This window comes from Cyprinus carpio, chromosome B12 (genome assembly GCF_018340385.1).
Source record: "Cyprinus carpio isolate SPL01 chromosome B12, ASM1834038v1, whole genome shotgun sequence".
Lineage (NCBI taxonomy): Eukaryota > Metazoa > Chordata > Actinopteri > Cypriniformes > Cyprinidae > Cyprinus > Cyprinus carpio.
Window position 1 is genome coordinate 3449792 of NC_056608.1, and position 23155 is coordinate 3472946.

Sequence of the window (23155 nt, forward strand, 5' to 3'; positions counted from 1 at the left end):
ATCAAATAAATGCAGGCTTGATGAGCAGAAGAGACTTCTTTCAAAAACATATATAATACATAAATAGTAATGTTTCCAAACTTTTGACCTGTACTGTATACTGTGACAACATACTGTGAAAGTTATGCATTTGTATAAGATATAATTTTAATTATAAAGAAGGTCAAAGCCTTGAGGTGGGAAAGGATCAAATTAGTTTGTATAATAGATTATTTTGTATAATAGTCTATCTAGCATATTTAATAGTTTGTACCTCAGTAATGCGATCAGGGCATGCCCTTCACCCCCATGGGTACTTTTTTTTTCGTTTTACTGAAAATGAACAAACTGTCTGTATGTTAATGAAGTGCCCTCGGAAGCTGTGAACATGTCTCTTGGACTTTCCATGGTTCAAGATCCACAGTCTTTAAAGGTGGCGGTAAGTTATTCAGCACACTATAGAGATCAGTTATAAATGAAGTACATATTATAACTATTTCACACTTGCAAATGTCTAAAGAACTTTAAAAGGAAAATGAAATGCTCTGAAAATTTACTCTGAATTTATAAAAGGAATTATAAATGTTAAAATACATGAAATGAGAAGACTTCAGAAGAGAGTTTCAGGCTCAATATTACAGAAAAACAACCTCATTTTGTATGTGTATTATAAAAATAATACATTTGATGTAATTTATTTTATCTATGTTACTAAGACATGTACAGTATGTGTAATATGAAATGAGAGCATTTTATTTTATCTACTAAGCAGATTTTTATCAGAGCAATAAAAGTAGTTGACATTGTTGTCTGTAATTACTAATTGATTTAGTATTCCTTTAAATTCATGTTTCAATTCCATCTCACCCAGATTTGTGGTCCAACTATTCCAAAGAAATGTGTAGCAGCTACCAACTACAGAGGCATGTGCTTTATAAGTACAAACGATGTGTTCAAACCACCAGTACCAAGCCCTAAATACCGAGGTAAATATGATGATTACTAAAGGGAAACACAGAGCAACACAACAATGTGCAAGACTTTGCAACATCTGGCAAAAACACACAGACTTAAATGGGCAAACATGAATGAGATCATTACACACAGGTGGCAGGAATTGGAACATAAAGAGTCAAGGCAATGCACCAACGGAAACACAGTTCATGATACAATCCAGAAGACAGGAAGAGTGCCCTCTGGTGGAGCTTATGGGCACTCGAGCTGGAGATCATGACATAAAATTAACTTAACTTTCTTCTCATTTGATATAACTTTACTACAGTTTTAACTATATATGTACACACTTCTGCTTCTCTTTATTTCTAGACTGTCTTGGTCAGATCGACATAGCTTTTCTATTAGATGGATCAGGGAGTGTAGGGAAGTATAATTTTGGGATCATGAAGACTTTTGTGACAAATGTGATCAAACGTTTTGCTGAGCGGGATGCACAGGTAGGATTAGCCTTAAATATTTTCACAGAATATGCATATAAAAATGTGAAACACATGAAGGTGCCTTTCCATGTATAAACATCTTTTGTCAGAAGAAATGTGGCTTTATAGAGCACATAATGATAATTTATCTGTTGCTGGTTTACAGTTTGCCATTGCACAATACTCCTATGGTTGTGATATTCATTACAATTTCAATCAACTCAAAATTGAAGACAGCGCATGGGAGACTAAGGTGGCAAGTATACCATACTTTACGGGTGCCACTTATACTGCAAATGCCATCCAAAAACTTGTGTAAGATTTGTTTGTTACTATAATAATCTGAAAATATTTTATTCAGCCAAATGTGTGTTATTTTCATATACATTTATATCTGTAGTTTAAAAATTAAAATGTAAAGCATTATGAGAAATACAATTGATACACTGAATTGAAGTCAACAGTGGAGACACAACTGTCATGAAAAACTAGAGGCTTACATTTTCTGTAAAAAAGTGGGTGTTGCTATGAAGTTGTTAAGCATTTCTGGTTGGTTAGTTGCATGTTGTTATGTGGTATTTATGTGGGTTGCAATTTTTCCTAAATCTCTTTTCAAATACTAGGAATGAGCTTTTTATACCAGCTGGAGGGGCAAGACCATCAGCCAAAAAAATCTTGCTTGTTATTACTGATGGAGAGTCACATGACAGGAACTCATTGTCATATGTAGCATCACAGGCAGAGGCAAAGAACATAGTACGATTTGCCATCGGGGTAGGTTTTAAATTAAATTAAATTTAAATTTAAATTTAAATTTAATTAAATTAAAATTTATGCATTTAGCAGACACTTTTATCCAAAGCGACTTACAGTGCATACAGGCTATCAATTTTTACCTATCATGTGTTCCCAGGGAATCGAACCCCCATCCTTGTGCTTGTTAATGCAATGCTCTACCACTTGAGCTACAGGAACGCTGAGCAATGACAAGGTTGCTGTATTCCTCAGTTGTAAGGTAGTTTGAATAAAAGTGTCTGCTAAATGAATAAATGTAAATGTAATTACAAAATGCTGAGTTTAAACCTGAACCTTTTGTTGTGAATTTTATGTGTTTATGTCTGAGCTGCTAACATTTTGATGTACTTACAGCTTAAAATAAATAAATGAACGGAAATGTAAAAAAAAAGAAAATTGTGCACATTTAATTAACATTTTATATTCCTATGAATTTATTGCTCAATGACATATTGCAATGTGTATGCTGTGCCTGTGTTTCATTGGCTACAGTGTCAGTTAAATATTACCCAATTCCGTGTTTTTTTTTTTTTTTTTCTTTTCTTTTTTTTGCTCATATGTGACACAGATCGGCTGTGTTCTCTGACCATGTAAACAGGGAAAAAAATGCATGCATTCAGATATTTCGAGATCAGTTTCAGGCCTCATTTATGTGGAAATAAACATAAACAGGCAGATCAGATTTTCTGAGGAATTGTGTTCTGTACATCACTTAAACTTATTTAAAATTGTTCTTTAAACATGCATAATGTTTCGGATGGTATGGCAAGTGTAAACACATGAATCGGATATGTGTCAAACTTGAAAGAACATGTTAACAGACATTCAAAAAAACTGGATATAGGCAACAAATCAGAATTGGCCATCAAGACCTGCAGTGTAATGAGGCCATTGTGTTTTGGTTCTGGCCTGTGACCTAGTTTCCCTCAGTTTAATTAATAATTTTTTAACCTGTGTTCCTGTTAATGATCTAATTTTGTTCCTGTGTATTTATTCTCCGTTTGGTTTTGTTCTTGGTCTGATGTCATCTTTCTATGTGGATGTTATCATTCTAACCTGTATTCTGTGGATTATCATGTTTAAGCACATTTCTGTGCATTCCTCATCTTTGTGTGATTAGTATAACACCCACATGTGACAGAACACCAGATTAAATACAGTTAAATTATTTGCAGCATATTTGTTTCTTTTTTCCCCTTCATCCTGTTTCCATGGACCTTCCTGCTGTACACCTGCTGTGCCTTGAGTAGGGAGATTCTTGGGACTTTCTTCATCTTGCACATCAGACGCACTACCCAGGCTGTTCACTCTATGTATTTTACCACACAAGCCTGAACTAGTGAATAATGATTCCCCATTCACCATCAGCCTGGCTGAGCTCCTACTCTACATCCAGATAGCAGTCATCCACCACCAGACAGAGATGGTTTTAGAGTCCATTGCCAACAAGGGTGACCAGCCTGCCTTGATTGACGAGCCTGATCCAACAGAGAGGACATCATCCCGGAGCCTGTGCCCCTAAAAGAGTCAGGTGCATAAGATGGAACCAACAAGCATTGCAGAGGGTGTTCCAGTGGAGATTGACGGCTTAGAGGGTAGCACTGCCCACTACCCTACCACCATGGATGCGATAGATATGGAATCTGGAAGTTTATAGAAGGAAGTTTTTTGACACTTTTGAGGAGACATTTTTGAGGAGGATTTAATTAATTGGTTTGGGGAGATAATACCCAATGTTCCAAAGTCTCCTGTGTGTCCTGTACTTCCTGAATCTCCTGCGTTTCTGCTTGTTCCGTCCAGCTCATGTTCTGAATTCCCACCCAGCCTTCCTATCCTACATCCTCTATCAGCCAGTTCCTCAGTGCCTCCCCTGGTGTCCTTCAGCCCCTCTGCATCTCCTACTCCATGTGTGGAACTGCGTCAGTGCTTCTGACCACCAGCTCCACCAAACCCAGAGGTTCTCCTGTCTCTGCCTCCAGCAACTAAGCCCCAGACTCCATCTGGACTCTCTGACCCATTGGCCTCCACCTTGGCTCCTTGCTCCCTTGTCTCCAACTTGGGCCATCATCCAGCTCTGCTTTGATTAGTCTTTGACCTGTCCACTCCTCTGGCTTTGCCTTGTCCCTCCATTCCTCCATTTGTCAGGCTCCTCCTTCTCTCTGCCTCCACTTTTATTCTCAGTTACTCTGGTTCTGCCACAGTCTTTCGGGTGACCTTGTTTCCCTCAGTCTGTTTAATCATTCTGTTCACCTGTGTTCCCGTTAATGGTCTAATTTAGTTCCTGTGTATTTAATCTCCCCGTTTGGTTCTGTTTTTGGTCTGGTGTGGTCTTTCAATGTGGATGTTATCTCATCGGTCTAACCTGTATTCTGTGGATTATCTTATTAAAGCCCATGTCTGTTTATTCCTCATCTTTGTGAAATTAGTTTAACATCCACACATGACAAATATAACATTTCTCTCTAAGGAAACAATATTTTTTTTTGTTTCTAGGTTGGCAATGCTTTTGATAATGTCTATGCAAAAGAAGAGTTGAACACAATCGCTTCTGATCCAGACAATGATCATGTGTTTAAAGTGACAGACTTCAATGCACTAAATAATACTCTTCAAAAATTGGAAGAGAATATCATTGCTATTGAAGGTATGTTGGCATCTCAGAAAACAATACAAATAAGAATGAAAGTGCTTTTTATATATGTATACTATAGATATATCTTTTGGAATAACTGAACAGATTTTCCCTAAAGCTTTAATGCAACTGTGTAGTTTTGTGTATTTTTGTGACTTTGGATCCCCTACAATTAAGTAAGTGGAATTCACTGTCGTAATTACAGTGGATACTGTAACTATTCATGTGCATTTGTTGCTGCCTTAATGCAATCTGCCCTTTTTACTGAATTTAGTATCTGCTTCAAAAACATACTCTGAGAACAGACATTTGGAATGAAACATTTCCCTTATTTAAAGCCAGTGTAATGTTTTTAAAAAATGATTATTTGAGCTAAAAAACTTTATACAGTTACTTTAAATTATTTTGAATCAGTGATTTATCTCTTTAACTTCTGTTGCTTTGCTGCAGGAACTCAGACTTCAGGTGATTCCTCTAGAATGGAGTTTGCACAGGATGGATTCAGCACAGCTTTCACATCATATGTAAATATGTGATTTTACCAAATCCTTAACATGAATCTCTTCAGACCAAGTGAATGGTCATAGTAAGGTTATACAGTTATACTTTCATCAGAGGTTGAAAATATATAAGAATAATTCAATTAAATACTATAACACTGTGCCCCAAAGACAACATTGTACCCTTTCATCTTGTGTAATGAATTCAAATAGTTTGTCATGTGAAAAGAAGGATATGCAGTAACTTGAGTTGGTGTATATGTTCCTAATCCAGTGACAGTTTAGTTTTGCTTTGTTTAGGGAAGTGTGTTAGTGAGTGCTGTGGGAGCTTTCCAGTGGAAAGGTGGATTTCAGGAATATTTTCCAGACTATTCCTTTCAAACAGGAAGTGAGCATGAAAGCTATCTAGGTGAGGCTTTTTTTGAAACAACCAAATATAGAATACATGAATTTAAAGTCAATTTTTTCTATGCATCAAACACCACTCAGAACATGCATGCTACTGAACTTTTGCATTTTTTCTGAGGTTATTCGATGGCTGTTGCAACAGTGTCAAGGATCAGCTATGCTATTCAAGGAGCTCCAAGATACAAGCATCAGGGACAAGTTATTGTATCACAAATCAGAGCCAATTTCAATAAACTGCTGGACTCTCCCAAGGTTGTCCACTTATGTATTTGGCATCACAAAACACATCACCATTTTCATTATGCAATAATTGTGTATTAAGTCAAGAAATTACAGTGCTGCTATAAGTTTTATTTTAACATTGGTGGAGACCTAAAAGCAGTCTCTCCGTTGCCCTACACCCATTTCTGTGTTAATGATAGACGTTTCACCACAACTTAATGTCATCTAAAGCTAATTTATTTATTTAATCAAATTTATTTATAAAGGGAGTTTTATTTTATATGAACAAACAACATTACAATTTAGCTTTCTGTATTTCACTATAGAATATATAAACAAGCATTCATAAATGAATAAAACATATTTCAGTATTGGTATTAAAGAGACTATTTATTACCTTGAAATATCAGTTTCAAAATCATGCTGTGGTACCCTGACTTATAATAAGGCAAATGGCTTCCCACACACCAATGTTTAAGGCATAAGTGTGTGAATTACATAGTACAACAAAACTTCCATTTCATATGCGGCCAAAATAATAACAACAGTGGTTACATAAAAATATATTTTGATAATTTGATCAAAATTATTGATAGGGACGATTATGTACTTGCTGGACATTGGTGGATATTGTTGGATATGTTTCTACTAGATTCTTGTGCTAGAGTAAAATCAACTCTCGAAATAGAGGCTTTGGAGAGATCTAAAGTCTTTAACTGTAGGATCCAGACATAGTTTTAAGAAAATGTGGGATGAGTGCAGTAGTCTGTTACAAACAGGAAAAAGTAGATAAAGATAATATTGATGTTCAACCTTCGCTTTTCACAGCCTCAGATTGGCTCATATTTTGGTGCTGAGGTTTGTGTGGTGGATTTGAACAGTGACTCCAATACAGACCTTCTTTTGATATCTGCACCAACATACATGGAGCCTGACCGGGAGGGCAGAGTGTTTGTTTACACCTTTACAAGTCAGGTACAGTAAGTGATGGGGATAAAACGTTTTAGAACAATTTGAATATTAAATCTGATTTAAATAAAAAGATTTTTTCCCCCCCCCCCTTACTCTCTCTGATTTATCTTCATAGTTCATTTTTTCTGGTGTGGTGCTGGTGGGAATGGCAGGTCAGATGGGTCAGTTTGGCTCTTCTCTGGCTAGTCCAGCAGATTTGAATGGTGATGGTTTCAGGGATGTTCTGATTGGAGCTCCTTTGGAGGAGAATGGCCAGGGCAGCATCTACATTTTCAATGGAGGAGTAGATCAAATAAATCCCACATATTCACAGGTGAAATAGATTTAATTGGTGGCACTTAAAGGGCATAGTAGTTTAAAGCACCTTCCTTGCATTACTTTATTTTTCCTTGGCTCACTTCACAGGCTCATTCTGATGTTTTCATTGTCTGATTCATTCCCTTTGTGTGATGACAGAGGGTTGCTGGGTCATCTGTGCGACCAGGTTTGCGGTTCTTTGGGATTTCATTGAGTCAGTCCTCTCTAGACCAGAGTAGTGACAGCCTTCCTGATATTGCTGTTGGGTCCATGGGAGTAGTTCTACTTCTTAGGTCTGTTAAAAGAACTCAAAATATATACAAATACAGAGTTTTGGCCATAATCACTCATATATGTGTTATATGTGGATCATTCAGATCCAGACCCATCATGCTCTTGAACACCAAAGTAACTTACAACCCATCCAAAATACCAACCAATGTAACAGACTGCACAATGCCACTTCAGAACATCCTGACCGTGTGCTTCACCATGAGTGGATTCAAACACAGCCTAACAGGTTTACTCATAAACTATTTACATACTAAAACTTTTTTAGTTTTTGTGAACATAACTCTCAAAATCCATTATTGTTGCATTGCTAATTTTTTTTATATCTCGTAATCAATAATATTTTTTAGGTTTGGCTGCAAATATGAATTACACCATAATGCTGGATGCCAAGCGACAGAAATATCGAGCATACTTCGCAGCCAAAAAACCCATCCACAGTGATGTGATGAACATAACATTGCATGAAGCTTGCAAAAGTCATAATTTCCTTATAGAGGTAAGCATCAAATTCGTCATATTGTTGTCTTGCTTTTCTGATTAAACTTTCAGTGAATCTGATGATGAGTGAAGGCTAAAATCTTTGAGAGCCATTCTTGTTTCTAACCTCCTGCTCAGTTGTTCAAACTTTAATTATGCCTTAATTTTTCCACCATGGAATGAAAATTAGCAGGATGCAAAACAGGATGTTTTTGAGAATTGTTAAATTCCTTACTATTTCTCGTTTCTATCAGGCTTGTCCAGAAGATGCTCTAAATCCAGTGTCCAGTGAGTTAACATTCACATTTCAGGGTCTTCCATCTACATCTATACCAATGCAAAACTTGAGGCCAGTACTGCTGCCAGAGATAAAGACCACCACAGACCACAATGTAAGAGTTCATCTGTGCACAATCCTTAATACCTCATAGCCTGTAGCTTATAGTTCATTCTAAAATGTATGATCATAACCAAAGTGTTCTAATATTAAAGGAGGTTCATTTTGGCCCTTGTCTCTTTACATATGTACTTTGTTTTACAGCTAGATTTTGAGATGAACTGCGGAACTGATAATTTATGTGTCGATGACCTCAGAATGGATTTCAATTTCTCTGGGTGAGCAAATCATTTGCTCTATTTCTAAACTTTAATATTGATAGAGATTAGTAATTCCAAATGACCTTGACACCCTCAAATCACTCTTTTGTTTCTGTGATCTAGAGCTACAAACATAGAGGTTGGGATCATGCAGGAGATCTATGTGACAGTGTTTGTAGAGAACAGAGGAGAAAACTCATACAACACACTCTACATCCTCAACTACCCCTTTGGACTTTCCTACAGGAGAATCACATCAAAACAGGTAAAGCCAGACATGAAGGTACAAATGCTGAATCTAATAGTATTTAATCACAATAAAGATGATATATCTAAGGCAAATTAGCTACTAAACAATGAAGATGCAATAAAATGTGTGTTGAAATGTATAATACATTTTCTGTATGAACAGGGCAGAGTGGAGTGTGTGTCTCTAGATGGTGTGCAGGGAGTTAAACTAGGAGAAACTACCTGCTACATCAGTAAACCCATCCTTAAGGACAACTCTCAGGTCAACAATCACAGCTGTGACACTAACCGAACATTTGCTTGTGTGTAGGGCCGCATGATAATGGTTAAACTCGGTGCTTCTATAATTTGTCCTGGGAACTCCCACCACTACACATTTTGTATGTCTCCCTCAATGGACACACCCGATTCAATTCTTGCAGATTCTACTAATGAGCTGAGGAGTTTAATCAGGCATGTTAGATGAGGGAGACATACAAAACTTGCTGTGGTTGGGGGTCCCCAGGACAGGTTTGAGAAGCAGTAGTTAAACCAATAATTAAGAATTTTTCTCACATTTCCTCAGAATTATTGCACATTCGTGTAAGCAAAAATCAAAAGAACGTCATCTCATACACTGGGTTTACTTCACCCAATTCTATTTTCCTGGTTAATTATACTCATTATAAACACCAACGCACTCTCTATATTATGAAAATGGGTAGAACATTAAGGAGTCTCTCTTAAAAGTTAAAACTATATAAAAAAAGCTTGTTTCTGCCATGGAATAAAAAATATAAAAGTTATTGTGAGTTTTTATCTTACATTTCTGACTTTTTCTTGCAATTGAGAGTTTATATCTCAGACTTCTGATATCTCAGATTTTTGAGTTTACATCTTGCAATTTTGAATTTTTTCTTTGAATTATAAGTTAAAGGTTAAAATTAGTTAAGTTAAAATTACCACACTGTAATGATAAAAATCCACCAAGTGCTTTTTTTTTTAAAATCCCCACAAATCATAAGCGCCGTCTCAGATCAAGCCATTCACAGATTAATGGCAGAGTGACTTCACACAGGTAGGCCCCTCCCACAATTGTTGACGGACACTGGTGTTTAAGCATAGACCCACCCTAAGTGAGATGTCATCAGTCCACCATTGTTTCGATGCCAGAGCAGGTGTAGACAAGAATGGCTCCTAAGTGATTGAAGTGTTTTGTTGTTGGATGTAATAATGAACACAGCAGTTGTCATTTATTTCCGATGTCTGAGCTGCTGAAGACGCAGTGGACGCCTTTTCTTTTTGAAGGGAATGCACCCCCAATATACCTAAATGAGTTTATGCACGAATAATTTGTGATCCAGCTTCTGTCACCGATCGTAACTCAAGTGCATGCAGATGAGGATTCTTTATTTGTAAATCACCAAAGTAAACAAAAACACAACTGAAACCACCCCGAAGGGGAAAAAACCAGAGTAGCATTCATGGTTACAACTCGTCATAAACTGAACACAGGGCAGCCAGACATCAAAGGCACGAACCGGTACATACATGAGACAAACGAGCACAGAACAGAAAACACAGGAAGCTTATAAAGAAGAGGCAATCAGGTAAACAGCTGGGACAAATTAAATCAAGGAATAGGGTAACGAGAGAACAGGTGAGTGGAGTTTAGGGGAATGGAGTCCAGAGGAAAGGGAGAAACACAGGTGGATCAACTGAAACAATAATGACGTAACAAGATGGGCGGGGTCAGAAAATAGACAGGAGAGAGCACATGGCACCAAACAAACACAACACTCACAAAAAGACAGCAAAAAGACAGATTGTGACAGCTTTACCTTCAGAAGAAGTCAAGTCACTTTTATTTATCTAGCACTTTTAACAATACAGATTGTGTCAAAGCAGCTTTAAAGTAAATAGGAAAAAAGTGTATCAATAATCAAAAGAACAAAAAAAAAATGTTTATCAAAAAAAAATGTGTATCAAAATTTGTATCAAAAGTTCCACGATGAATGCGGCTAAAGTTTACAGTCTAATGAGAACGGCTCGTCACCCCATGGAAGAGAGGTGTGGGGTCAGCAGAGCTCATTAGCATTTACGAGTCAGGTCAAACAGAGCTGATTTTGACAAGGTATAAAGGGTGTTATTTTACATTACCATTGAGAAATTTTGACAAAAGTATGTTATAGACATTAAGACCCAAAAGAATCATACCAACTTTTGGAAAATGGGCATCCTGTCATGCCTCTTGACTGTCTGTGTGTGTGTGTGTTTTCTCCCCATGTGCTCCCCGTGACCCAGTTTCTCCCTCTCGTTCGATTAGTCATTTGGTTCAGGTGTGTCCCGTTAGTTACCCTCATTTAGTCTAGTATTTAAAGTGTAGTCTGTCCTGTTATTCCTTTGTCCGTATTCATCTATACTGTTCTACGTGTGTGTTCCTGCCGGCCCTGTGTTACCCCTTGACTGGATTAATAAAGACTGCTGTTCGAGAATCTCCTTTGTCTCCATGTTCCTCTGCTCCTACACAGTCGTCACCGTGACAAAACACCGGACCAAACAAAGAAAAAAATAGTGAGCGTCGCTTTTTATGTTTTCCTTATGGATCCCCTCACCTCGATGTTCACCTCCCTAGCCTGTAAGGACCTGCCCCTCTTGGAGTATGTGGTTGAGTTCAGCCAACTCATTGTTTTAACGGCATTCGATGACGCTGCACTCACTGTTCTGGATCGGGTCCCGTCGACCTCCCAGACACCACTGGACTGAGATGGAGGGAGGCTATCATCTGGTGTCTGGAGAGCGTCTATCCCTGATCCAGAGCACAGCCAGACCCAGAGCCCAGCCTGCCATCTCTCCACTGTGCGGATCCCAAGCCCGAGCCCATCGATGATGGCGAGCCCAAGCCCGCCGCAACCGACAAGCCATCACGGCAAGAAGCGACAGAGCTGAGGATTGCCAAGGAGCCGAAGCTGTTTTTGACGTCAGACCAGGTGCGACTACCAGCTACCATGCCCCCCACGAGGGAGAAGGCAGTGGACAGCGAGATCATGGAGGGGAACCCTGCCCACTGCACCATGGCTGAGGGTGAGCTTATTGTCGATCTGGGACTGTGGAACTCTGAAGGAGAGTTCTTGGATTTATATGCTGACCTGCCCCCTCTCCTCCCTCCTTCGTCGGAGCCCTCTGTAACTCCTGTTCCCACGCATAGCCTAGAGAGGGCCCTTGTCCCCATGTCAAGGCCAGAGAGGGCTTCTGTGCCTGAGTACAGCCCAGAGAGGGCTTCTGTCCCCGAGCCGAGCCCAAGCAGGGCTTGCATTCCTGAATAATTTCCTGCCTCCTTCCCCGCTGTCATTTGGCAGCCCCTCTGCTCACCCTCAGCCCAGCATCGTGGCTGGAGGATACCCTGTCTCCCCCGCCTCCAGCCTCATACTCTGCCTTGGCCTGTTGACCCAGCAGCTCCACCATGGCTCCTAGCTCCCTCTTCTCTGTCGTGGCCCAGCAGTACACTGGCTCCCTCATCCTTCCGGCTCTGTCTTGGTCTGTCATCGACCATCCATCACCTCGGGACTCCACTCCTCCGGCTGTGCCTCGTCCCTCCAGCTCCGTCAGGGTCCTCTTTCCCTTCGACTCCACCATGATCATCTGTCGCTCCAGCTCCACTGCGGCATCTGATGTCCCCTTTCATATTTCACAATTTTGACTTTTTTCTCTGAAATCTGAGTTTACGTCCCATAATTCTGACCTTTTTCTTTGATTTTTTATTTTTTTTATTTTTTTTAGTTTAAATCTCACAATTCAGTCTTTTTTCTATGAATTGTAGGATTAAGGGATCTAAAATATGGTAATGCATTAATATGTACTTTATAAGTACTGATACGCAGCCAATATGTTAGTAATAAGTATGCTAATAGGCCACTAGTTAATAGTTAGAATTGGTTCATAAAGTAGTGCTACCCCCTTTTATGGAAAGCTTGCATTTAAAACAGTGATTTTTTTTTAAACATTTAATTTAAACATTTTCAGGATAAATAACCAGGCAATATTGCAACAATTATGGTCAATTAATCAAGAGAAACCGTGATCAAAATCAAAATGCGATTATTCATGCAGCCCTACTTACATGCACATACAAACATTTATTTACTAATATTAAACTCAAAGCTGTTTTCTGCTGTTGTCTTATGCAAAGCAACTTTAATTTCACATTATGTTGGCGTGTGACTTATATATGACTTCTCTTTGAGCTAGTCATTTTTGATTTTCTTATTCTGGCACTTTTTTGTCCAAATTGTAGGTTGTGTTTGAGATTACATACAGTATTAATAAAGAAAGTACACTGGGCCAAAATGTGACGTTTAAGGCTGAGGTCACAAGGTATGACATCAATTTTAACACATTAATTTTATCTGATAAATGCAGCTGATAAACAAAACCTCCATCTCTCACAGTGGGAATGACAAACACATGAACAGCAGTGAGTTTTTTAAAGAGAAGACAATTGGTGTTAAATATGCCATCTATGTTGCCTTGATAAGGTTAGTGCTCTGCTTCATGTTTCTGTAAAAACAATGGTAATCAATGCTAATTTTTTTCTTTATCCTGTACTCTAACATTGTAATTGTCTTTCCCCTTCTTCTTCTTCTTCTTCTTCTTCTAATAAAACATGAAAATTCCACCATCCACATTAATTTTACTTCAGGGAAAAAGGATCTTATGAAACCAGTCCAGCACATAATAAAGGTATCAGTTCAAATTCTGTAACATAACATACCCTAAATATAATTTTGGCAAAGAAACAATTTTCACTTGAGTTTGAGTTTTATTAGACATAAAAAGTGACAATACAGCTGCATTTCACTTCTTTGTCAAGGGTAACTCAAAGTAACAAGACTTATTTCCATTGTGTTCCTTGATATTAGAAGAAAAGGAATTCATGACGACAGGCATATTTGGCATACATTTCATACTAATAACAAAAACAAATATTATTTTCTAACACATACCACAAAGACAATCTTCACAACAGTAGACTAATACAAATGTCAAAATTTAAGAGAGTCTATCTAAAAGCATTCTCTTCACTCTTTTACTAAAACCCTTTTAAACTGTTCTAACCTTAATATCCAAAGGCAACTTATTCCACTCCTGTGCACCTAAATAAGCAAAGGCCCTTTGCCCATACAAAGTCAAAACCTACATAAATTAAGATCCATTATGCTCTGTCTAGTAAAATGACAGTCTTAATTTAACCTGAGAAAAATAAGAATTAAAACACACTGGAGCTCCATAATAAATTAGTTTACATACCATTTTTAGATTCAAAAGTGCCAACCTTTTTTAATTGTTAACCATCCAAGCTGCTTAGAGTGTCTATTTTCCACATAACCAAAACATTTTAATCCTACAACTAATCTCACCACTTGTTTTGTGACTTTTGTAATTTTGCCATCCACATATTGGATAAATCAATCATCCAAGAGCTACATGCATACTTAAAATGACATTGAACAAGTCCTATAGCAAGCACCCTTAACCTTTCACTATCTAAAAAACTAATATATCTTGCAATGTATTTGAATACATGGGTAAGTTTGGTAATGCACAATCAAAGTCTAAAAACAGACAAAGGTCATAAAACGGGCAATCCAAAACAACAACAGAGTTGCTGAGGAGAACAGAGTTAGTGATGTTACGTTCAACACAGAAGTTCCGAAGCTTGTATAAAAAAAGACACATTTCACATTGAAGCACTGTATCGGAGCTTGATTCATTCTGCTAAAAGCAAGTGTTCTATGATGTCTGAAGCTTCGTTCACCTGAAAACCACATGACTACTTCAGTATCTGGTTTAATATCGAACATCAAAAGCGAACCTCAGAGCTGTTTCCTTTACTTTATATAACATTATAATGCTTTAGTATTGTTTTTTTTTTTTTCAATATCATAATTTATATATTAAGTTAAAAATAAATTTTGCATATGAAATAACAGTCTAAGACAGACAGATAGACATGTTCGCAGATTTTGTTTAATTTGTTTGACTTGTTTTAGTGCCAGTACACTGACACAAATAAATGACTTTGACAATGACATTACTATACAATAAAATAAAACAAAGTATCATTTGTAGAACCAGATGTGAAACCAGTGGCTGTAATGGAACACAGCACTTTGAAAGGTGCTAATCATTTTATGACAACTAGATGGCCACAACATAAACCGTGTTGAAAATCTTCGGGGAATGAAACTTTTTCCTAAACAATTGTGTTGAAAGCTTTGCTGGTTCAGAACACTTCACGTTGCCATCAATAAACAGAGTAATCCAGAAAACAGGCAGAATAACAAGACCAGGAAGCAATACACAGGAGAACCAGGATAAAAGGCTTTGAACTGCAGCTGTGACACATGCAAGACTTAACCTAGAATGACAGAGTTAACCAGGCTTTTATAGGGTGAGCTCACAAGGTAAATAGGGGCTTTCGCACAATGTATTTCTATGAACTCAGTTCTGGGAACTAGCCAGCAGGGTCATTCCTAGAAAACCAATTTCCCCATCAGGCCGTTTTCCTGGTTGCATTCGATATTGCAGCAGGAATTCCGACAGCAACATCTTAATGTGTGGCATTTATAAATATCAACAGAGGATGCTGTGATCTGGCCTGTTTTTGTTGTGTGTCGTCCTATAATTAACACCTCGGTTTTTTTCAAAATTTAGCAGTAAGAAATTACTCATCATCCAGTTTTTTATATTGACTATGCATTCCGTTAGTTTTTCAAATTGGTATATTTCACCGGGCCGCAAAGAAATATAGAGCCAAGTATCATCAGCATAACAGTGAAAGCTAACACCGTGTTTCGTGATGATATCTCCCAAGGGTAACATGTAAAGCGTGAAGAGTAACGGCCCTAGTACTGAGCCTTGAGGTACTCCATACTGCACTTGTGATCGATATGATACCTCTTCATTCACTGCTACGAACTGATGGCAGACATATAATTATGATTTAAACCATGCTAATGCACTTCCATTAATGCCAACAAAGTTTTCTACTCTTTGCAAAAGAATGTTGTGGTCAATAGGGTCGAACGCAGCACTAAGATCCAATAGAACTAATAGAGAGATACAACCACGATCAGATGTTAAGAGCAGGTCATTTGTAACTCTAAAGAGAGCAGTCTCAGTACTATAATACGGTCTAAATCCTGACTGGAAATCCTCACAGATACTATTTTTCTCTAAGAAGGAATATAGTTGTGAGGATACTACCTTTTCTAGTATCTTGGACAGAAAAGGGAGATTCGAGATCGGTCTGAAATTAACTAGGTCTAGTTGTGTTTTTTTTATTTTTATGAGAGGCTTAATAACAGCCAGTTTGAAGGTTTTGGGGACAGATCCTAATGACAATGATGAATTAATAATAGTCAGAAGAGGATCTATGACTTTTGGAGGCACCTCTTTTAGGAGTTTAGGTTTAAATGATTTAACAAGTTCATACAATTCTTCCTCTCCTATAGTAAAGAATGAGTGGAACTGTTCCTCAGGGCATCTATAGGGAAGAGGGGAATTCGTGGCCTAGTGGTTAGAAAGTTTGACTCCTAACCCTAAGGTTGTGGGTTCGAGTCTCATGCTGGCAATACCACTACTGATGTGCCCTTGAGCAAGGCACTGAACCCCCAACTGCTCTCCAGTCGCCGCAGGAAAAATGGCTGCCCACTGCTCCGGGTGTGTGTTCACTGCTGTGTGTGCACTTTGGATGGGTTAAATGCAGAGCACAAATTCTGAGTATGGGTCATCATACTTGGCTGTATGTCACGTCATTTCACTTATAGTGGACTGTCTGATGTGATACTGTAGCTGACGGCTGCATGGTTACAATTTTATCTCTAATAGTATCGATCTTAGAAGTAAAATAGTTCAAAGTCATTACTGCTTTGCTGTTGGGAAATGTCAACACTTGTTGATGCTTTATTTTTTGTTAATTTAGCCACTGTATTGAATAAATAAATAAATAGGTTATGTTTGTTTTCTTCTAAAAGAGACAAAAAGCAATCAGATCTAGCAGTTTTTAAATTCTTTTCTGTAGGATAGGTTACTTTCCTGCCAAGCAATACGAAATACCTCTTGTTTTGTTTTCCTCCAGCTGAACTCCATTTTCCAAGCTGCTCTCTTTAGGGTGCGAATGTGCTCATTATACCATGGTGTCAGACTGTTTTCCTTAATCTTCCTTAAGTGTAAAGGAGCAACTGTTTTTAAAACGCTAAAAAAGACAGAGTCCATAGTTTCTGTTACATCAAGTTGTTCTGAGGTTTTGGATATGCTAAGAAATTGGGATACATCAGGAAGATTACTTACAAAGCAGTCTTTTGTGGTAGAAGTGATGGTTCTACTATACTTGTAACAAGAAGTAGAATTTACAGTTTTAGCGATATGAAGTATGCACAAAACTAAATAAGGATCTGAGATGTCATCGCTTGGCTGCATAATTTCAACACCATCAACATCAATTCCATATAACAATATTAAATCTAGAGTATGGTTTCGACAATGAGTAGGTCCTGAGACGTGTTGTCTAACCCCAATATAGATCATGTAATTGAAGTTGCTCCTGTTGTAACAGCTGTAGTCTGTATGTTAATTAAGTTCTGACACCCCTTTGTCTGAGGTGGGTCTCAGTGTCCCACACCTGTCCCATTCTACAGTTGGTCACCATTTGCTCAGGATGGGATCATCCCAAATGGTCTACAAACAACATAACTGTTGACTCTCTTCTTCTCTATAATAATTAAGCCATTTTGGTAAATGAGCACAATCAAACATATTGTGGAGTGGAAGCTGTGTCGAGGCAGACTATAATTTCTTACAGTCTCCTCTTCGATGCTCTTGGCCCAAAAGAAGCATCGCATCCACTCACTTACACAGATTACACCTCCCTTCCTGAGGTTGTCCCCCTTTGGCCAAAGGAAAATCTTACCCGTCATTGGGGCATCACCTCAGGCATACTGGTTATTGCTCCATCCAAGTAAGCAAAATTTATCAGAGATTTTTCTCAAATTTTGCGAAATGACATACAAACATTTTTTTGTGTATGTGTGTGTGTGTGTGTGGGGGGGGGGGGTGGCACTTGAGAACCATAACAGCAAAAGGGATTTTCCTAATGTACTAAACATTATGACAGTACAAACATAGCCAAAAGCCAAAGGAGCAAAAACATCAATCAACTGGCAACACAGTGTGTGTGTGTGTGTGTGTGTTTTCATTTTGTCACTTGCATTGTGTCCATTCTCTCAGTGTGGACGTCCTTTGTTCTCATGTGTGCATTCAGTAGACAATGTTTTGCATTCGCGTATGCATTGGTTTGTCTCTTTCTGGTGTCATGTGCAGATAGTCTATCTTTGTGCATTTCTCATTTCTTGTTTTCCATCTCTGTGATAAGACTGCTGTCTGTGGTCTCTGAAATTGGCTTGATCTCTTTGTTTTTCTTTTCCATTGTCCATTCATTTCAATTTGGAAAAGTCCTTCTAGCTGTTGTTGCAGTTTGTGAAGTTCTATCAGGTTTCTAAACTGCCTATCTTCTTAAGCAAATCACGTTAGCCCATCCTTATTTTGTGTGAGAAGTGACACAGTCTCGCCTTGTGTCCCATCCTTCCACAAGCAAAACAAACAACTTCCTGATCTTTTCTACCTTTCTTCAAACAATGCCTTGCTATGTGTCCATCCTTTCCACATGCATGACAGACAAAGCTTCTCATTCTCTCATTGTCTTGACAATGTCCAGCAATGTGACCAGCTTTTCCACATGCATAACAGAGAGTAACACCTTTTAATTTACTCTAATCTCTTTGGTCTCTGATGTAAACCATTAGATAATCTAGAACATTCTCTCCTGCCAAAGGCAGCAATCTAGATTCTGAAGCTTTCATTTGACTTCTTGCATTGAAATGCTGTGTCATTTTGGAAATTATTTGCTTGTGTGGTGTATTTACATCTTCATGCATAGCAATGGCTTCTCGCATGTGTGAACTACTCTGTGCAAATAATGCAAACTGAAACGTGGTTTTGTTTATTGCATTTGGCAAACCACTGTAACAGCTGAACATTTCCCACAACCTGGATGCAAATGCTAGAGGATTCTCTCCAATTTCCATTGCCACCTCAGTTATCTTTCTCAGGTCAACCAAATTAGTCCCAGCAAGTTTAAGTAGAGAATCTCTCCTTGCACCTTTGTCTGCTCTTTTGTCATGAACTTCCGGTGAGAGAGCACTATTTAATGAGCGAGGAACGCAGATCATAAGAAGTCTACAAGCATCTTCGTCTGACACACTATAAACATCCACTACCTTCTCCAGTTTTGACAATAACTATACAGGTTCCATGTTATCAGGGTCAAAAGTACTCACTGCTGTAACAAGACTTTGAAAGTCCATAAAATACAGTTGTCTAACAGCTTGGCCATTGTCATTTCTTTGATCATGAACTCTCTCATTTCCAGTCTGTCTTGTTCGCACTGGTGCTATTGGGAACCTCACAGGATCATCTGGAGAATTATGTCGTTGACTAAAGGCTTCCTTGCAGTTATTTTTGTTATATTCCAATTTGGATTGGGCATGTACCAACTGTCTAGCTGTCCCTTCATAAAAACATCTAAATGTTTCCCTCTCTGTTTCGGACTTTGAAATTCCTTTTCTCAATTTCACTATCTGTTCCTTCTAAATGATCTCTTCAGCCTCACAATTTCTCAATGATATGACATAGCCGCTGACTTGAGAATTTAGCAACTTGTTTTCTGTTTTCATTTCTTCTAATCTTTTCTTAGTTACCTAGTATGAGGCCAAAAGAGCTTGAAGTGCATTAGTAACTATTCCCTCTTTGTTTTTGGGTATTTTGGGACAATTTTTGAATCTAGACCTAGCCCACTTATAGGGGTCATCTGACTTCTTTATCCCATCAAACATTCCTACTGAGCAGTGCTTAGCGATGCATTTAACTATCAACTCTTCCATTTTCACAATCTTATTGAATTGTGTTCAGCAATTCAGTAGGCATCTTTTCCTTCACTGACTGAACTTTATCTAGTTACACTCCTTCGGGCCTTACACTTCACTACACTAAACTGTTAAAAATGTAACACTATCACAGTACGTTAGACAAAACCACACTACTTTGGGTTTTATGTTTTATTTTTAAAACAGTTTACTTAGCCACAGTACGTCGGGCAAAACCACACTACTTCAGGCTTTAAACTTCACATAGTCTTAGTACATCAGACTCAATACTCTATAACTCACAATGAAATAATTCTGTGACCACACTGCGTCAGATTGATTTAGTTACTTTAGAATTTTATCAGAATTATCACAACAACTAACTCTGTTTCAGTTACGTTAGAAACTTACAACTGTTTCAGTTACTTTAGAAACAATAGGTCTAATACAACTTTGCTACCACACTACATCGGGCTGATTCAATTACTTTAGAATCTTAACAGAATTATTACAGACCAAAAACAAATTTCAGTTAGTTTAGAAACTTTAAACTTAAGCACTTTGCTTCAGTTACTTTAGAAACAACAATTCCAATACAACTCTGCTACCACAGTGCGTCGGTCTGATTCAGTTCTGTTAGAATCTTAAACAGAATTTGTACAGGATAGGCTTAAGAACTCCTCCTGCCAATACTGACTAAACCAAATTCTCATCTGTTTTTTAAACAAGGGGGTTCCCTGACAAAAACAACAGAGATAAAAATAAACTTTTTTTTACCTTTGCTTGCTTTTTTTTGGGAATTCCCTCACCAGGTGGCTCGCCAATGTAAGAAAAAGTGAAGAGGATGTTGAAGATATTGATGAAGATGTTTATTGCAGCATAACAGTGACAAAGTACATGTAGTACCTTGGGTTCAACGGAGTCAGGAAGAACCCAGACCATCCTAAGTTCAAACCTTTTATACATATTCAGTTTACTACTCTTCATGTAATTGAAGTTGCTCCTGTTGTAACAGCTATAGTCTGTATGTTAATTAAATTCTGACACCCCTTTGTCTAAGGTGGTTTTTCAGTGTCCCACACCTGTCCCATTCTACAATTGGTCACCATTTGCTCAGGATGTGATCATCCCAAATGGTCTACAAACAACATAACTGTTAACTTTCTTCTTCTCTATAATAATTAAGCCATTATGGGAAATGAGCATGATCAAACATATTGTGGAGTGGAAGCTGGGTCGAGGCAGACTATAATTTCTTACAGGAACTAGGGCTGTGCTCCAGTTCACATTTTTTATGCCCTTTACTGGCTAACTTCCCTCCATCTCGTTTACTCAGATCTACATCATTGATTACGTTTCTTGAGTTTTCAGTTGTGTTGTTTACTTTGGTTTTTGTGTTGCATGAGTGCCCACTTCTGATGGAACCCTAGGATTGCTGAACTGGAACGTCCTAAGTTGTTTATATTTTTCCCCTTAAGAATTAGTTTGGCGCATCATTGTATATTTATATAGGTATGTTGGCTGTTATAAATAAAAAAAAAAAAAAAAAAAAAAAAACAAGGGTCTACAGGTGAACTGGAATGCAGCCTCTTGCCTTGTCCAAATACCCACACTTGCGGTCTTGGCCACTTTAGAGCACATGTGACAGGAAGTAAGTGCACAAGACTGTCCAGATCTTAAAAATGCTAAAGCGCAGTGCCCTTAACGCACACTCCAGAGTGGTATTCAAGCCTTAGTGTAGCCTATCATGCATCACATTGTGGAAATAAATCGCGAGACTTTTTGCCAAAATATTAATAATAATTAGATATTTCATATAATATGGTAGTAAAACAAAGTCCTACATGTTTTATTGGTGCAAAGGTGAGTAGATCTTGGCCAGAATAATATGGAATTTGAAACAGAACATAAAAAGTACCATTACATTAATGAAATTTTACTTAAGTACAAGTAAAAGTACCAGTCTAAAAATCTACTCAAGTAAAAGTAAAAGGTAGCTAACTTAAAATTTACTCAGAGTAAAAGTTACTTAGTTACATTTTAACAGTGGGAGGGAAGGAAAAATGGGACAGGCCAAGAGTGTCAAACTCAGTTCCTGGAGGGCCACAGTCCTGCACAATTTAGATATAACCCTAATTAAACACACCTGATCCAGCTAATTTAACCATTTAGGCTTATTTGAAAACTACATGATATGTGTGCTGGAGCAGGGTTAGAACTAAACTCTGCAGGGCTACGGCCCTCCAGGAACTGAGTTTGACACCCCTGGGATAGGCCTATTAATCACAAACTAGTTGTTTTTAATTAAATGAATCAGTTATTTAGAACAATAAGACATTTGGGCTGTTACCAGGCAAATCAGTATCAACAAACTCATCTTTTCAATGCAGACGAAATGCAGAAGCTTCATTGGAAGTGGCATTTAGATGTATTTACACACTGTTTAATGCAGGACAAGAATGCATTTAACCTGCAGTTACAAATGCATGAATAATGTTTTGATATACAAGACATAAAATGTTGAATACTCATTTGAAATTATAAGAAATTAAAAATCAAAAGATTCTTTAAATGTGAAATAAAAATGGCCAGTATGTGTCAGCAAGTCACTGTTAATAAGTGAGTCATTGCGATTGAACCGAATCATTTAAACAGTTGATTCATTCAGGAACGAAACACTGTCATGTTGCTCTGGTGACTGTGTTTGGAATTAACAGGCAATATGGTGTATAAAATGCAGGTCTCTTAATTAACTTATTTACTGACCTGTTGTTAAAAAAAAAAAAAAAAAAAAAAATTATATAGTTAAAAAAAAAAAAAAAAAAAAAAATTATATAAAGTCTTCATGTAATTTTTTGCTTTCTTTGTGTGATTTTGATTTACTATATGAAATGAAGAAATTTGGCAAACCACTGTAACAGCTGAACATTTGATAAAATTTCTGCCCCTATATCTTCAATTTTGTGATCATTCTAAATGTATTTTACAAGACTGAATCACACAGTGAAAGAAGGCACTCTAAATGCGCGCGCACATCATTAAAACAACAATTATGATATTATCGCAAACGATATATATCGCACACTCCGCACCACTGTCTTTTTGGCTAATTTTGTGCAATACCTCTTGCTAAAATTTTCAAAGCTTCATTTTAACCACCAATGCAGCGATGCAATTATTTAGCTTACCTCTACATGCTTGCGAAGGGTTGATGTCTTGTTGAGATTTTATAAGCTGCTAGTTTGGTCTCTCCAGGCAAGCACAGCTTACACTGCATAATAGAGCTTAAATATGGCCAGATATTATTTTTTCCAAGAAAAATAATATTTGTTTTAT

The 23155-nt window shown here is 37.7% G+C and overlaps 1 protein-coding gene across 1 annotated transcript in view; it reads left to right on the top strand.

The window, feature by feature from the left end:
* LOC109089650 (integrin alpha-X-like) overlaps nt 1-23155 on the top strand; it is a 62343-nt gene that overhangs the window by 26308 nt on the left and 12880 nt on the right. The window contains exons 4-24 of the mRNA XM_042734767.1: nt 348-418; nt 851-965; nt 1306-1433; nt 1582-1730; nt 2039-2189; nt 4704-4854; nt 5293-5366; nt 5643-5751; nt 5869-6002; nt 6801-6947; nt 7060-7257; nt 7401-7534; nt 7619-7761; nt 7883-8031; nt 8267-8404; nt 8554-8627; nt 8733-8874; nt 9022-9120; nt 13132-13211; nt 13286-13372; nt 13499-13577. Coding sequence (XP_042590701.1) covers nt 348-418; nt 851-965; nt 1306-1433; nt 1582-1730; nt 2039-2189; nt 4704-4854; nt 5293-5366; nt 5643-5751; nt 5869-6002; nt 6801-6947; nt 7060-7257; nt 7401-7534; nt 7619-7761; nt 7883-8031; nt 8267-8404; nt 8554-8627; nt 8733-8874; nt 9022-9120; nt 13132-13211; nt 13286-13372; nt 13499-13577 — 2552 coding nt within the window. The remainder of the gene's footprint in view (nt 1-347; nt 419-850; nt 966-1305; nt 1434-1581; nt 1731-2038; nt 2190-4703; nt 4855-5292; nt 5367-5642; nt 5752-5868; nt 6003-6800; nt 6948-7059; nt 7258-7400; nt 7535-7618; nt 7762-7882; nt 8032-8266; nt 8405-8553; nt 8628-8732; nt 8875-9021; nt 9121-13131; nt 13212-13285; nt 13373-13498; nt 13578-23155) is intronic.